This window comes from Rattus norvegicus, chromosome 12 (genome assembly GCF_036323735.1).
Source record: "Rattus norvegicus strain BN/NHsdMcwi chromosome 12, GRCr8, whole genome shotgun sequence".
Taxonomy (NCBI): Eukaryota; Metazoa; Chordata; class Mammalia; order Rodentia; family Muridae; genus Rattus; species Rattus norvegicus.
In genome coordinates, this window is record NC_086030.1 from 25994606 (window position 1) to 26009572 (window position 14967).

The window sequence follows — 14967 nt, forward strand, 5'->3', positions numbered from 1 at the left end:
CATAGCAAGTCTAAGGCCAGCTTAGACTATGAGACCACATTTCACATATACACAATATATTTAAATAAATCATGAAGTCAGAAGTGACGGTGCATCTGTAGTCCCATATACTGGGAGACTGAGGCAGGAAGATCACTTGAGCCCAGTATTCTGAGGCTAACTTAGGCAACCAAGCAAAACCAAAGCAAAGTTTTCTAAAATGTTTAAAACCTACATCACGGGTGTAGTGTTACTCCCATTATCCAGAACTGACATCATCTTGGTGGACAAAATTAAAACAAAAACAAGTTCCTCATTGCTTTCTGGCAGGGTCAGCAGCTTATCCTGTTGCCAAAAGACATCCAGGTATCAATAGAAAATAATTGTCAACTAGAATGGTTAAAGCGCTTGTCGTGCCCAAGGTTAGGAGTTGAGGTCCCCAGAACCTACCATGTAAGTGTGAGGGGGGTGTGATAGCCCACCTATAATTCCAGCCTTGGAAGGAAGAGGCAGGGCACACTGTCTCTTGCTAAGCAGGCTGCTAGCGAGACTGGCCTATCAGCCAGTGCCAAGTTTGGTTGAGAGACCCTACCTCAGTGAATAAGGTAAGAGGATGATGGCTAGGATCAACGCTAGGGCTTCAACCTGTGTATATACACACACAGATACCACACATATCGACACATACATGGAAAAGGGGAGAAAGGATATCTGTAAGTCTAAAGTCATCTCAGCTAAGTCCTTTTTGAAAAGAACTTGAGTTTTGTCCTTTGAGGAGGTCAAGTCAGTGATGCATGAAAGCTGAGCTGGGGAGTGGATGGGTTCAAGGTGGCCCCATGGTGATCCCTGCTCTGCCCTGTGCAGGACTCAACCAAGCCCCTGGAGGTTTTACTCCTGGAGAAGAACCGCTCGCTGCAGTCCGAGAATGCCACGCTGCGCATCTCCAACAGTGACCTGAGCGGTAGGTGGATGGGTGGGCAGCACACACATTGTGCTTGGTTCGCTTCCAGGGGTCGAGGACAAGGAGGGTGACCCTTGCGTCTGGGTTTGTGTGTGCATGATGGAAGCGTCGCTGGGTGACCAGAGTTCACTGAACTAACCCTGAGCGTTTGGTGTCCCCTCCCTCACTGCTCTGCCCCACCCTTTTCTGCACCGATACATATGTGCGTGCGCCACAGCAAATCGACAGAGGTCAGCTAGCGACCTTATTGAAAAGTCCCAAAAGGGACAACCTGAGGATGTTGGCTTTCTGATCTTTTCCTAGTTGTGCTGTGAACAGGCCAGGGGTAAAAACAAGCATGGCCTCCTTCTGGGGACTTTCCATGGTATGCTTTGAGAGGTCGCCGGTCCTCCAGTGGTACTTCTCTTTCTCCATAAGGTTTTCTTTGGGGACACTGTCCCCTCCCTATCCTTAGCCTCTTATTTGCTCATCCTAAAATGGTGGAGTCACTGACTGCTTTTGGATTTAGCAGCTGGTCAAAGTGTGTAACTGTTATCTGGACTCCAGTGACATTGCAGTTCTTAAAAAGTGCGCGCTTTCGATCGATCGAGGGGACTCAATGGGTACATCTGCCTTGGAGCATGTGGTGTGAGCGACCCCATGGGTCCCCAAGTGTCAGTGTTTGCTGGTCAGGCAGGGCCCTTCGAGGTTGCTGCAATGCTAGAAGCCCCAAGATCTGTCAGCTCTTTCCCATGTGTGTTACCGGAACCTTTGTCAAGGGAATTCTCCCGGCTGCAACGTACAAGAAAGGTGCAAACACGAATGCATGTGGCTTGTTTTGGGGGGCCTTGTTTGGCTGATTCACAAATTCAATCGAAAAACAAACCAACACACCACTTTGGCCCTTGTTTAAAAAAAAAAAAAAATTGAAAAGAAAAATCTGCACTTTTTTTGTGGGGCACACTTTGCATTCTGGTCTTGGTTTTTTTTCCCTTTTGAATCCCCCATAATGCATTCTGTTTGCCCTTCCTTGTAGGGTCAGCCAGGAGAAAAGGGAGAGACCAGCCTGAGAGTCGGCGCCCGGGACCCTTGCCGGCCTCCCCTCCTCCTCAGTTGCCCCGCAACACGGGGGAACAGGTTTCCAATACTAACGGTACACACCACTTCTCACCAGCGGGGTTAAGTCAAGACTTTTTCAGCTCAAACCTGGCCAGCCCCAGCCTACCCCTGGCTTCTACAGGAAAGTTTGCACTAAACTCTCTTCTCCAGCGACAGCTAATGCAGTCCTTCTACTCCAAGGCCATGCAGGAAGCCGGAAGCACAAGCACCATTTTTTCAACAGGTCCTTACAGCACAAACTCCATATCTTCCCCAAGTCCATTACAACAAAGCCCAGATGTAAATGGCATGGCCCCATCTCCCAGCCAATCAGAAAGTGCTGGGAGCATCTCAGAGGGTGAGGAAATTGATACAGCAGAAATCGCCCGGCAGGTCAAAGAGCAACTGATCAAGCACAACATTGGACAGCGCATTTTTGGACATTACGTCTTGGGACTATCTCAAGGGTCTGTGAGTGAGATTCTGGCCCGGCCGAAGCCCTGGAATAAGCTGACTGTCCGTGGCAAGGAGCCATTCCACAAAATGAAGCAGTTCTTGTCTGATGAGCAGAACATCCTGGCACTTCGAAGCATCCAAGGCAGACAGAGAGGTGAGACACGTCCATGTGTGCCTGACACGGTGCTGTGTGCATGTGTGTGTGTCTATGTGTCTGTGTGTGTGGTAAAACATTTGTACATCACATCAGGTAAAGTGCTCTTCAGTACTACCCTATCCAGAGTTCAAGGGTCAGCCAACAGGAGCTAGAAACCATTAGCTTTGGGAACTCTGACCTTGGAAAGTGTGGTCAGCACCTTGTGCTCAGTAAACTCAATATTTCAGAGCTCTGTCTTTAATTAGAGGAAGTTAGGTCATGCATGTCGTCTGACAGGTTTAGCATCCTTGGGTCCACTTGGCATCAGGTGCTGGCTTCCTTCCAAGAGCAGCTCCTTGGGTGCCATCCAACTCTGTCCCAACAGCACAAACAGCTGTGATGCTCACGAGGCACTGGCTCTGTGGAGAGCCTGTCAAAGCTGCCCTCTGCCTCCTTCCCCTTAGAAAAGTACAGATCTTGCATCATTTATGTCCAATTAGTGATTTTTTTATATTTATAGTACCACAAACAAAACATGCCTGCCTTCAATAAGTCACATGAAAGTTTCATTTACTCCCCTTCCCACCACACCCTGAATAAATGATAGAAAGTCAGATACTCCCACAGTGTAAATAATTCCTCCTTAAGAACTGGGTCCCTGGGCTAAGTGAACAGTGACACAAGGGACTTTGTTTTCAGCCACGACTGAAGCACCCTGAAATTCAGACTAAAACCCAGATAGGAGATGAGGATCAGACAGCATGACTGTCCACCAAGAGTGCAGCGCACTCTTCGGTGACGCTAACTGAAACCGGATGTCTTTGGATGATCTATGTGAGTTCTACCCTTGACTGGCAGGCAAGCGCCTCGCTCCTGTTGCCCTTCCTAGTGGTGAGTCCTGTGGGCCTTGAACAAGTCAGTGGCTCTCCTCCTGCGGTAGACCCAGTAAGACGGGCGTAAGAAGGTCCTAGGAGCTCCCGTGTTGCACAGGAAGCCTTCATCCCTTTCTTTAGAGGCAGGCGGCTCAGCTCTCATGTCACGCAGCCCATGTCGTCGACGCCACCATCCCCCTGATTGTTTTGTTCTTACCGCACTTGTTTTTCAACAGAGAATCCAGGCCAGAGCCTGAACAGACTCTTTCAGGAAGTACCGAAACGAAGAAATGGGTCTGAAGGTATGTCTCAGGCAGGTGTTTCTCTTTGCAGTCAGTAACCTAGGAAGCAGCATGTCCTTAGCTGTGTATTTGGGTTAAAACTGTGCATTGTAAGTCTGGCCTGGAACCTGGTGTGAAAAACAGCTAGTAAGTATAAAACAAAGCACGGGTTCAAAGGCGCCTGGCCTCCCCCCTGTTGAGCTGCCAAAACTAGACAAGCTGTAGCCAAGGTCAGCCTCCAAGCGTCAATCCTAGGTCGGACTCCAAGAAGCAGGTGACAGAACAGTTGTGCTCCAAGACAAATCAGGTGATCGTATCAAGCCAGATATTGCTGCTTCCTCAAGTTTTTAACTCTGAAATACCTTAGAAATCCCATAATGTGGACAGATTCCAAACAAGGCTGGTCCTTCCACAGGCATTGGTGAGCCAACTTCACCATGCTTTTTTAAGTGACTCCTTCCCAAGGTATCCTCATTATTAAATGTCTACTGAGAAAGGCAGACAACAATTACTATGTTTAGATGGCCGCTACAAAGATCTGGGCCCAACCCATATTCCTGGCACCTTAAGAGCCTCTGAAGGTGTATCTACTATGCAGAGTACCACCATGTGACTACAAGAATACATTTGTGTCCTTAGGGAACGCAACATGGTTTTTTATCCTTGTTGGTGATTTTCAAAAAAGCACATTATGTAGTCATAAGCCCTAAAAGATTGACATTCACCCTCCTCCCTTCTCACCTGGCGCATCCCAGTGAGTGATCCAGGATTGGTCTCACCTAGGGCTAGGGACGTAGCTCAGTCTCAGTGGTAGACCATTAATCTAAATGGTCCTAGTGAAGGACCAGGGACATCGTTCAGTGGGTAAAGCATCTGCCTATGATCCCCAATGAGAGGCTCAGGCGTGGCTCAATGCCTAGAATCCCCCAGTAAGGGGCTGTGGCGTGGCTTAGCAATACAGTAATTGATTGCCTGGCATACCTAAGTTCCTACATTCAATCAATCCCCAATAACACACACACACGCACACACACACATGAGTCAGGCTCAACCTTTCACCTTTTGCCACCTTTCCGTGTTTATTTTTAGGAAAAATAAATGTACAGCTCCTGAATGTGGTCCCACGACAAAGCTTTTGAGTGACTCATGGAAAGGCACTGCCTTTCAGTTTCCCTCCTTTTGCTGTACTCTTCTAAATGATTGATTGCCCCTCTGCTAACCCATGAGCATATTCTAGCTCAGATGATAAGAAAGCCTATTCTGCCAACATAGTGACCATGACTTTGAGACAGGTTCAGCAAGAAACCTGCCAGACATGTCCCACATCCATGCCGTGAGATCACATTTGCAGCAATTAGGGACAGGTGGGAGGCCATGCCCACCTTCGGTCAGTCACCAGCTCACCTAGGGGACCTGTGTCAGAATGTCTTGGTGCGGCTGGTTTTCCACTTGAGATCTGGCTCTGATGTCATCGCTGTGACTTCTCCCTGCAGGTAACATCACGACCCGGATCCGAGCATCTGAGACTGGTTCTGATGAAGCCATCAAGTCCATCCTAGAACAAGCCAAGAGGGAACTCCAAGTGCAGAAAACCGGTAAGGTTTCTACTTCCTCAAGAACTGCCTTCAGACCTAATTATAAAAATGATTGTGAGTGTTCTGGTCAGCAGGAATTAGGTTCTTTCTCTTTTCTCTTCTTTCTAAGTGATGCTGAGTAAGATTTCATACATTAGGATATACGGAAGGAACAGCTATCTAGATTTGTCTTTCCTCTTTATGGGGGCAGGGCAGTTGTTTTAGTTTTTGTACCTGAGATAGGATTTTGCTTTGTAGCTGGAACTCATGATCCTCCTGCCTCTGTCTCCTGAGCATTAGAAGAGACTATCTTTGATCCCTCAGAGACTCTGACTCTGGTAGTCATTAACAGAAATTATGCTTCCCAGTTTTGTCAAAACCAAGGATGGGTATATGGCACATGAAAGTTAGTATTTAGCTTAAAATTCTCCAGTAAAGAAGGCCAGACTAGATCTAGGGAGATGGGTCAGTGAGGAAATGAAGACCTACCTGAGTTTGGATCACCAGAACCTATATTAGCAACCAATATAGCAGAAAGATCTGTAACCCTTAGGGATATGGATGGGAACAGGAGGACCTCCAGATCTCACAGGCCAGAGAGCCTAGTTAATTCAACTACAAAGAGACTATCCTAAACTTAGAGAGACAAGGACCAACGCAAGGTACGCTCCACAGGAGCTCTGTAGCACATGTAACGTTCACATGCGCGCAAACGTGTGTGCACACCCATGAGAGACAAAGAAGAGGTACAGACAGACAGACAGCTCAGCAAGCAGCGGTCCTTGCCACCCCGATTGACAGCCGGAGTTTAATCCTGTATGGCAGAAGAGAAGTGACTCAGGCAATTTATCTGCTGACTTCTACCGTCCAGCACAGCACATGTGAGCTCAAATGCATACACATAAATAGACTAAAGAAAGCCAGGGTAGGAGTAAGGCGTATCCCCATTGATCACTCCCCGTGATCTGAAACCCAGCTGCTGTGTGATGTGACAGAGGCCACTGAGCAGCAATGTCAGTCCCTTGTGCTCCCTGCTCTGATGAGGCAGCGTGAAGCAAGTGCACAGCTCTCAGGGCCGCCTACCGTAACTCACCCTGTGCTTGCTCCCTCCAGCTGAGCCAGTCCAGGCGTCTTCCACAGCCAGCAGTGGGAACTCCGACGATGCCATCCGCTCCATCCTACAGCAGGCCCGCCGGGAAATGGAGGCCCAGCAGGCTGCCCTTGACCCCGCCTTAAAGCCAGCACCACTGTCCCAGCCCGACCTCACCATCCTCAACCCCAAGCTCCTGTCTGCCTCACCCATGTCTACTGTGTCCACTTACCCCCCTCTTGCCATCTCCCTGAAGAAAACCCCTGCAGCACCTGAGGCCAGTACCTCAGCCTTGCCCAGTGCCCCAGCCCTCAAAAAAGAGGCTCAGGATGCACCCACACTGGACCCACCAGGATCAGCTGATGCTACCCCGGGGGTACTGAGGCCGGTGAAGAATGAGCTAGTCCGTGGCAGCACCTGGAAGGATCCTTGGTGGAACCCTGTACAGCCTGAAAGAAGAAATCTTACCACTTCCGAAGAGACCAAGGCCGATGAAACAAATGCAAGTGGGAAAGAAAAGACAGGCAGCAGCCAACCTCGGGCTGAGCGCAGCCAGCTTCAGGGACCCTCGGCGACAGCAGAGTACTGGAAAGAGTGGCCCAACGCTGAGTCCCCATACTCCCAGAGCTCAGAGCTGAGCCTCACTGGAGCCAGCCGCAGTGAGACACCCCAGAATAGCCCACTGCCCTCTTCCCCAATTGTGCCCATGGCAAAGCCGGCCAAGCCTTCCGTGCCCCCGCTGACTCCTGAGCAGTATGAGGTCTACATGTATCAGGAAGTGGACACCATCGAGCTCACTCGGCAGGTCAAAGAGAAGTTGGCCAAAAATGGCATTTGCCAGAGGATCTTTGGGGAGAAGGTAAGGGACTTCACCACTGGGGGCAGGCATGGCTTCCCATCTCTTCCTGGGCCTAGGGACAAAGTGTCCACCCTGTACAATACAACCATCATAGGAATATTAAATGTTACCAACTCCCAAAATTCTAGAGGCCACTGGCAAGTGTCCCAGCCCCCAGCTCTGTGTGTTGAGTCCCATTGTGGCTCAGCTTTGGGGCTTGTCCTCTACTTTGTGCTATCATGTGTGTCAACTGCTAGGTGGTAGCTGGTAAACTGGACATACAGCACACGAGGAAGCATAGATCCAGGAGTGTTGACTGCAGGCAGCAAGCTGGCAGGACACACGCAACATGGAGCACCTCTGCAGGCCAGTGTGGCCCTCACCTCAAAGGTCTGACGATCAGACTGCACAGGGGGTGGCCAGCCTTCTGAGAACCAAAGCACACATGGGAGTGAAACACTGTATAGAACAGAACTGCTCCATGGTGATTGTTTGATTTTTCTTTTTGTGTTTGTTTATTTCACTTCATTTTTTTAGGATGGGCTTGTTTTTGTTTATTTATGTTCTTGTTTTTTTTGAGGCAGTGTCTCCCTATGGAGTCCTGCCTACCTGAAACTCCCTGTATAGCTCAGGCTGGCTTCACACTAGTGGGAATCCTACCTGTACCTCCCACATGCCATAGTAACAGGCCTAGTTTGCCTTTCTCAACACTGCAAGGCCCCCACAGACCCACTAATAGCGTCACATCAGCTCTCCCTGGCTCACGAAAGTGTAATCATTTATGGATGAGCTTCTAGACCTATCTGGTGGCAGATTCGGGATAACAGGATTTACCACGCCTGTAAAGTCTGAAGTAAACACAATAACCTGTATCGTTAAAGATTAAGCCATGAATTGCTGAATATAGAGGAGTGCTCCCTTCCTGAGGTGACACAGGAAGTGGATCAGCAGTAGCGGTCACCTGTCCCTCTCCACCCAGTCCCTCTCTGTCTCATCTGCGTTAGCCTTGAACTCAATGGTCTGTTTATGACCTCCTTGCCCCAATTTTTCAAGAAGTGATGGGGGTGAATAAACATGAGGATGTGAATTGAAAGTCCCTGTAGAATTTCGAGTTCAGCATTGTAAAAATAAAATTTGTGAACATTTAAATAGACATTTTGTGCTCCCACCTTAAATTTAGCAGACTTAATAATGTTGAATTTGTTTGGCCCATGAGTGCTGCTTATTCTGGAAAGCTTTGCAGAGTGATGGGATGAGGCCCCTAAATATCTCTGGGCGACATCTGCGCCCTAGGGGGTGTTTGTGCCCATACATATGTATGGCCATATGTGAGAGGCAGCAGCCTGAGTGTATGGATGCAAGTGGTCGGTGTCGCTCCCACGCTGACTCTCTGTCCTCACCAGCTTTCCTCTCAACCTGTGAGCAGGCTACATTCAGCGAGAGGGACCCTTTACAAACGCCCTTTTAGCCCTGTGTCAACACAGGAGCCTGCTTTCCATGCCCCTCCAGTATCTCCCCATTCCTATGGGCTCTGATTCCAGCCTCTCCTAATAACCCCAGGCAAAGGGCAAGATACTCTGCAATGTTTGTTCTCAGTTTTCAAAATGACAACCTTGCAGCTTGCAGGGTCCAGACCCTGGAGAAAACCAATGCCTTCATACCCCTTTCCAAGAAGAGCTATGACTATACTTTCTCTCGTTTGTTTTTGATCATGCTGGGAATGAAACCCAGGTCCTTGCATAGCTTAGGCACATCCCAAGCCCCTCACTGGGGATTCTAGGCAGGTGCCAAGCCTCATTCCCAGTAGAAGTTGTGATGATAATAATTTCTTTTGTCCAGAGCCCTGTGCCAGGACTTTATCCAATCAGAAATCTGCAAAGGGTATCTCTGCAAATTGTCTAGGCTATGGTTTTGTGCTCAGGAAAAGAGACTCCTCCCATGCGCTTCATCCCCTCCACAGCCCCCAGGGCCACATGTACATCTCTGGGGCACCTTGCAGCATCATGCTCTTTTCTGGAAGCTGACAGCTGCTTTTCGTCCTTTGCTTCTCCAGGTACTGGGCCTGTCCCAGGGCAGCGTCAGCGACATGCTCTCAAGGCCAAAACCATGGAGCAAACTGACCCAGAAAGGCCGAGAACCCTTCATCCGGATGCAGCTCTGGCTGAATGGAGAGCTGGGCCAAGGTGTTCTGCCTGTGCAAGGGCAACAACAAGGACCAGGTGAGGCTAGCTGGCCACCCTCTACGAAGGCCTGGCGGGGACAGCCTCTGTCTGTGGGCTTGGTTTTCATTTGGGGGGCGGGGTGTTGTTTTTGTTAGTTTTCATTGGGGTAAGGGGAGATAAAGTCTTTTTATATGTCTGAGACGGACCTTAAACTCACTATGTAGCCCAGACTAGCCTCAGACTCACTGTGTAGCCAAAGCTGACCTTGAGCCCACAATCCTCCTGCCTCAGCCTCCCAAGTGATGGAAAGACAGGCATGTACCCCCCTACCTGGTTCCTTAGGTTTCAGGAGTAAAGAGGCTGAGCCTGGCTAATTATATAAGCAGCAGAAAATTAGTTACCGATTAAGAAAATGTTGTTTATATATAAATATAGATAAAGGTCAAGTACCTCCACTGGGGAACTGAGAAGGAAATCTAGCCAGAGTGACTTCAAAAGAAAAAGTGTCACGGGCAGAGGCTTCTGCTACCTTGAAGCCAGGGCTCTGACACTTTATAGACTTGTGCAGCCCTCATTCCAACATCTGGGCCTCAGCTTGAACACAGGAAGCCCCCTCCCTCTGGGCTTACTCCTGTGCAGTTGAGAAGCTCTAAGCCCTGTTTCCTGAGTAATAGTGTCTTTTTCTTCCACAGTCCTTCACTCAGTGACGTCTCTGCAGGACCCCCTCCAGCAGGGCTGTGTGAGTTCAGGTAACTAGCCACTTGTGTTTATTGCTAGCTCAACTACTCTGGAAATCTGGGTTCTAGAATAAGTGTGCCATTCCTAACCACAGCAAACAGTAGCCTCTCCCACTTTGCCATGCTGCCTCTGAGGCTGTTGTGTAAGCAGAATCAGACAGGAAATGGCTTTTGAGAATTGGCTTCTTCTACTTGAGATCCACTGACCTTCTGCGTAGCGATAGTCATTCCTTTTCCTGCCTGGGTAGTATTCCTATGGCGTGGTTATACCAACTTTTGTATTGCATTGAGGCTATCCCTTGGTTGTAGCCATTACACATAGAGTTGGCATGGCAGTAAAAAGAGAGAATGGTGTCCTGCTTGCAAACTATGGACTTGCTTTCTGATGGTAGTCCAAAGGTTGGCAACTAGGAGCGATACTGATAAAATTTATGCCTTTACTGGATCCCTTCATTGTTTTGTAAGTATGAAGCTCTATGTTTGGGGGCAGATGTCAGGATCAGGGATCCCATTCTAGCAGCAGAGACAAAGCACCAACATCACTGTCCCGGGAGTTATGGTAAGGGACATATATCACTTTCATCTGGAAGGCCTGGGCAACCTTTGACTAAGGGAACTGGGGAGACTGCAGCACCAGGGACAGCTAGGGTGGGATTCGGTGGGCACTTAGTGAGGGTTCATGAGGAGTGTAGGTGCAGACCATGAAGCTTGGGCCACTTCCTACTGCTCCCAAGACTGGAAATCTCTCAGAGGTATCTGGCAGACCTTTTATCTATGCCCTGAGGTCCCTGGTCACAGTGCCCAGATGCATGGCTGCCCTGACCACAGCTATTGCTCCGAGGCTTCCAGGCTCCCAGGCTCTCAGCACTGCCTTGCTTCCTACACTGAGCTCAGTCAGCCCAGCTTTCTCTCCCGGGCTCCCAGGAACAGCCGGCAGCCTGAGCTGTTCCTTTTTCTTTTCTCTACTTTTCTAAACATGTTGATTAGTCTCCGTATTCCATTGATTCATTGAAAACACAAACAAAGCTAAGTGAGGAATGAGTGCAAAGCCTGTCAGCTTGCCAGAAGGCTGGGGAGGGGACACATGTGCTTGGAGGGGAACAGCTGGGCAGCTTTAGCAGTAGCTGCTGCTGCAAGATCCCAAAAGCACTCTCTCCCTTTTCCTCCCCCACTTCCCACCCCACCCCCCCACACACACAGGCACAAACACACACGGCACTTGGTCGTGCAAACACAGAGTTGGGGTACAACAGTGGTCTCAAAGCTGTCCCCTGAGGGTTTCATGGTTTTTAGGTATTCTGGTTTAGTTTGGTCCATACTGAACAAACTTACTAAGGAAATTATCAGCACTCTCGTTCTCTAGCTCACACTCAGGATTCAAGAAGGAACATGGCTAAGTTGGTTGTGTGCACTTCTGTTTCTGTGGTAAACTGTCCTGGCCTCCTATTCCATTGAGAAGTCAGCTCTCCCTGCACTAACGTCCATCCCAGGCTGAACTACACCTGTCGTGGTGGAGCCGATGCTTGCCTGATGAAAGCCCTTCACTCCTGAGTAGAACACTAAGGTCCCTCAGCAGGGTGGCTCTTAGAATCCTGCCCAAAACTTGTTCCATGTAGCTCAAAGCGTTTATTTTGTTTTAACACTGTGCGGGGGGGGGGGGGGGGGGGGGGCATGTGTTTGGCATGTGTGTCAAAAGCAAAGGACAACTTGTGGAAATTGTTTCTTTCCACACCATGGGTCCTAGGGATTGAACTTAAGTTTAATAGCAAGCATCTTACCAACTGAGCCATCTTATCAACCTCCTCCTTTCCCCCTCCAAGACAGAGTCCATATAACCCCAGCTAGCCTCAAACTCATTAGGTAGTCAAAGATGACCTGAATTTCTGCTCCTTCTGCTCCCACCTCCGGAGTCCTAGGATGACAGGTGTGCACCACCATACCCAGTTTATGTGGTGCTAGAGATTGAACCTAGGGCTTTCAACATGCTATGCAAATACTCTATCAACCGAGGTACAGCCTTATCCCAAAACTGAAACTATTTGTAATGGTAGTATTTGTAAATCCATGTGATGAGTGACTCTAGAAAATTCTAGAATCTCTGAAAGCTTTCTTCATTGTTTTCTCCAAAAGAACTCTGATTCAAAGAGTCCCTTAAAATTCCGATTACCTCTTTGCCATAGCTACTATGGAACTGAGAAATACACTCTGCCCTCATGGATCCCTGACACCTGTACCTAGAGGTATGCAGCACAGTCTGGTCAGTTGTGGACAGTGGTGGGGCACACTTTCCTCCCTAGGATATAGAAATTTGAAAGGACCCGCCTCCTCTCTATTTGGCCAGTTGTACCTTCAGTAAGGTTTCCTTGGTCATTGCAGAGCTTAGGGGCCTAAACAGGGGACTCTGTGCTTGGCAAACAGCAAGGTGCTGACTAGGGACTCTTCTCCTTGCCAAAGAATTCCCACCCAGGAGCTGGGGGTGCAGCTTGGCTGGTAAAATTCCTGCCTGGCATGCATGTAGCCCTGGGTCCATCCCCAGCACCACATAAAGCTCTCAGGAATTAGAGACAGGAGGATCGAAATGGGAAGCTCTCATCTACTCTGGTCCTTGGTGATGTAGACACCAATCCCTCTGAGGGGAGGCTCAGGTTCCAACTGTCTTAGTAGCTGTGGCTCTTTATGTCATCTGATAATCTGAACCTTGAGTCAACATAAAAGTTAGTTAATGTCATTTAATGTCATTTGAATCAGTGTCACTCCATGGTGCCGCATGTGTGCATGTGCGTGTATGTGACATGAGCGCACACTTTCACTAAGATCAACCTTGGATGTCATTCTTCTGGAGTTGTCAACCTTGTTTTTCAGACAGGGTGTTTCAGCCAACTCTAGGGCTCACCATCTGGGCTAGTGTAGCTGGCCAGAGAGTCCCACCTTCCAGTGCTAGGGTTACAACATGCACCATGGCACCAAGCTCTTTTTTTTAATGTGGATTCTCAGAGTTAAGGAAGCACACACACTGGATAGGCTCTGCTAACCTTATGTAATACCTCCTTTTACTTCTTAAAACTAACTTCTACACAGCTGCTTGGGCTGGTTCATCTTTCAGCCACTAGAGGAGAGAGATGAGAGGTAGCTCTGAAGGGACGGAAGGGACCCTCTCATGATGACATTCATCACGGAAATTATGGCATCCTGGAGGGCTCCTACAAGAGCTGCCTGTGCCCTCAGCTTGGGAACTTGTTACTACAGGAGCCTTTCATGACTGAAACTAACAAGGTGTTCTGCCTGTCCTTCCATGCTGGCTTCTGGCAGATCTTGTCAGTGTACCAGTGAAATGACAGCCCATTTTCCATAGATTAAGCACAGAGCACTCAGCTTTTTCCCAGGGAACCGGGTGGTCAGGAAGAGTGGCTTCCAGATCCTGCCCACCCATGAAGAATCATGCAGCTCCATGGCGCCACTGTCCATCAGCAGAGTGTCAGCTGTCCCTTGGAGGGGACAGCTGCTTCAGGCTGGCTCTAGCCTGGGTATCCTGCTCACCCCACCCTACTGTGACACACAGCTATGCAGGTGAGGCCCATGGCTGTTTCTCACAGCATGGTCACCCATATGCCTTTATGGCGTGCATCGTAGCACTTGTTTGAGCTGCTGGGAAACCCTGTCGCAGGAGTTTCTCGTCTCAGACCCAACAGTAGGATTCTGATACAGTCTGTTCTTGACTAAGCAGTCAGTTCTTGGCATCTGACTGACACAGAAGAGGTGACAGAGGGTTGGTGGCAGCCTCAGAAAATTTCATGGGACTAATTTCATGGGCAGGACCTTGTGGGTTCGCTAGATAGACTCAAGTTACATTTTCCCTTCTCTTTGCTCCAAGAATGTCATGAGAGCAACTAGTTCTGTCCAGACAGAAGGAATCTGGCTGCATTCATGTAATCGAGGTTTGTGTATAATCAACATAATACATTACACATAGCCTCATTTAGCAGATCACAGGGAAAAGGAAAACTCGGGGGCCTTGGAGTCAGTAAAGAGCATTCCATACAAACATGAGGACCCTAGTACAAACCCCAGAATCCATGTAAAAAGCCAGGTGTGGTGGTATATGCTTGTAAATCCCAGTGCTGGGGAGGCAGAGACAACAGGGTCCCTGATTTCTAAGTCAATAAAAGATTCTGTTTAAAACAAACAAACAAACAAACAAAAAAGGCAAGAAGCAATACCCATGGTTGTTCTCTGGCTCTGCAAATAAATGTGCAACCCCATAGACATGGGTATACATGTAACATACTGACACACAAAGAAAAAGACCTGGGAATCCATGAGTGAACTGAAAAGATTCCACACATGGCCACTGGCTCACAGCCTGGATTGTCACCTATGGACCTTCAACTTGGTGGCCCATTCAGGTCTCTCCTTCTGGTTGGCAGTCTGCCTTGGGTCATTTTTATTTAGTAAATGTAACATATTATAGGAATTCTCCACTCTGAGGTCAAAGAGGGAATTTCTGAGTTTGAGCTGTTGTGTGGCATGTGTGGGCCAAGGTTTGCCAGAACGTCCCTGGAGCTGCAACTGGGCCATGAAAAGACCTGGCAACAAAATGCTTCAGACAGGGAACATACCTGAATACATGAGAAACAGCTAGTTCAGAAGCCTTCTTAGCCCACAGGGGGAAGGAAGACGACAAAAGCATGCTGTTCTCTTCCTACGGGACACTGTTGATGCTGCCCCTTTAACGTTCAAGCAGCGCATATGACTAACTTCCTCATTGCTTCCTTTTTTAATGTGTTGCATTAGGGGCTGTCATACC

General features: G+C 48.7%; 1 protein-coding gene across 28 annotated transcripts in view; it reads left to right on the forward strand.

The window, feature by feature from the left end:
* Nucleotides 1–14967, forward strand: part of Cux1 (cut-like homeobox 1) — a 334105-nt gene that overhangs the window by 266213 nt on the left and 52925 nt on the right. For 11 of the 28 annotated variants that reach the window (XM_063270998.1, XM_063270996.1, XM_063271003.1 and 8 more), the window contains 7 exons: nt 844–940; nt 1956–2627; nt 3718–3783; nt 5256–5357; nt 6450–7285; nt 9318–9483; nt 10119–10175. In XM_063270998.1, coding sequence (XP_063127068.1) covers nt 844–940; nt 1956–2627; nt 3718–3783; nt 5256–5357; nt 6450–7285; nt 9318–9483; nt 10119–10175 — 1996 coding nt within the window. The remainder of the gene's footprint in view (nt 1–843; nt 941–1955; nt 2628–3717; nt 3784–5255; nt 5358–6449; nt 7286–9317; nt 9484–10118; nt 10176–14967) is intronic. The other 17 variants (XR_010056362.1, XM_063271011.1, XM_063271010.1 and 14 more) reach the window with 4 other exon arrangements.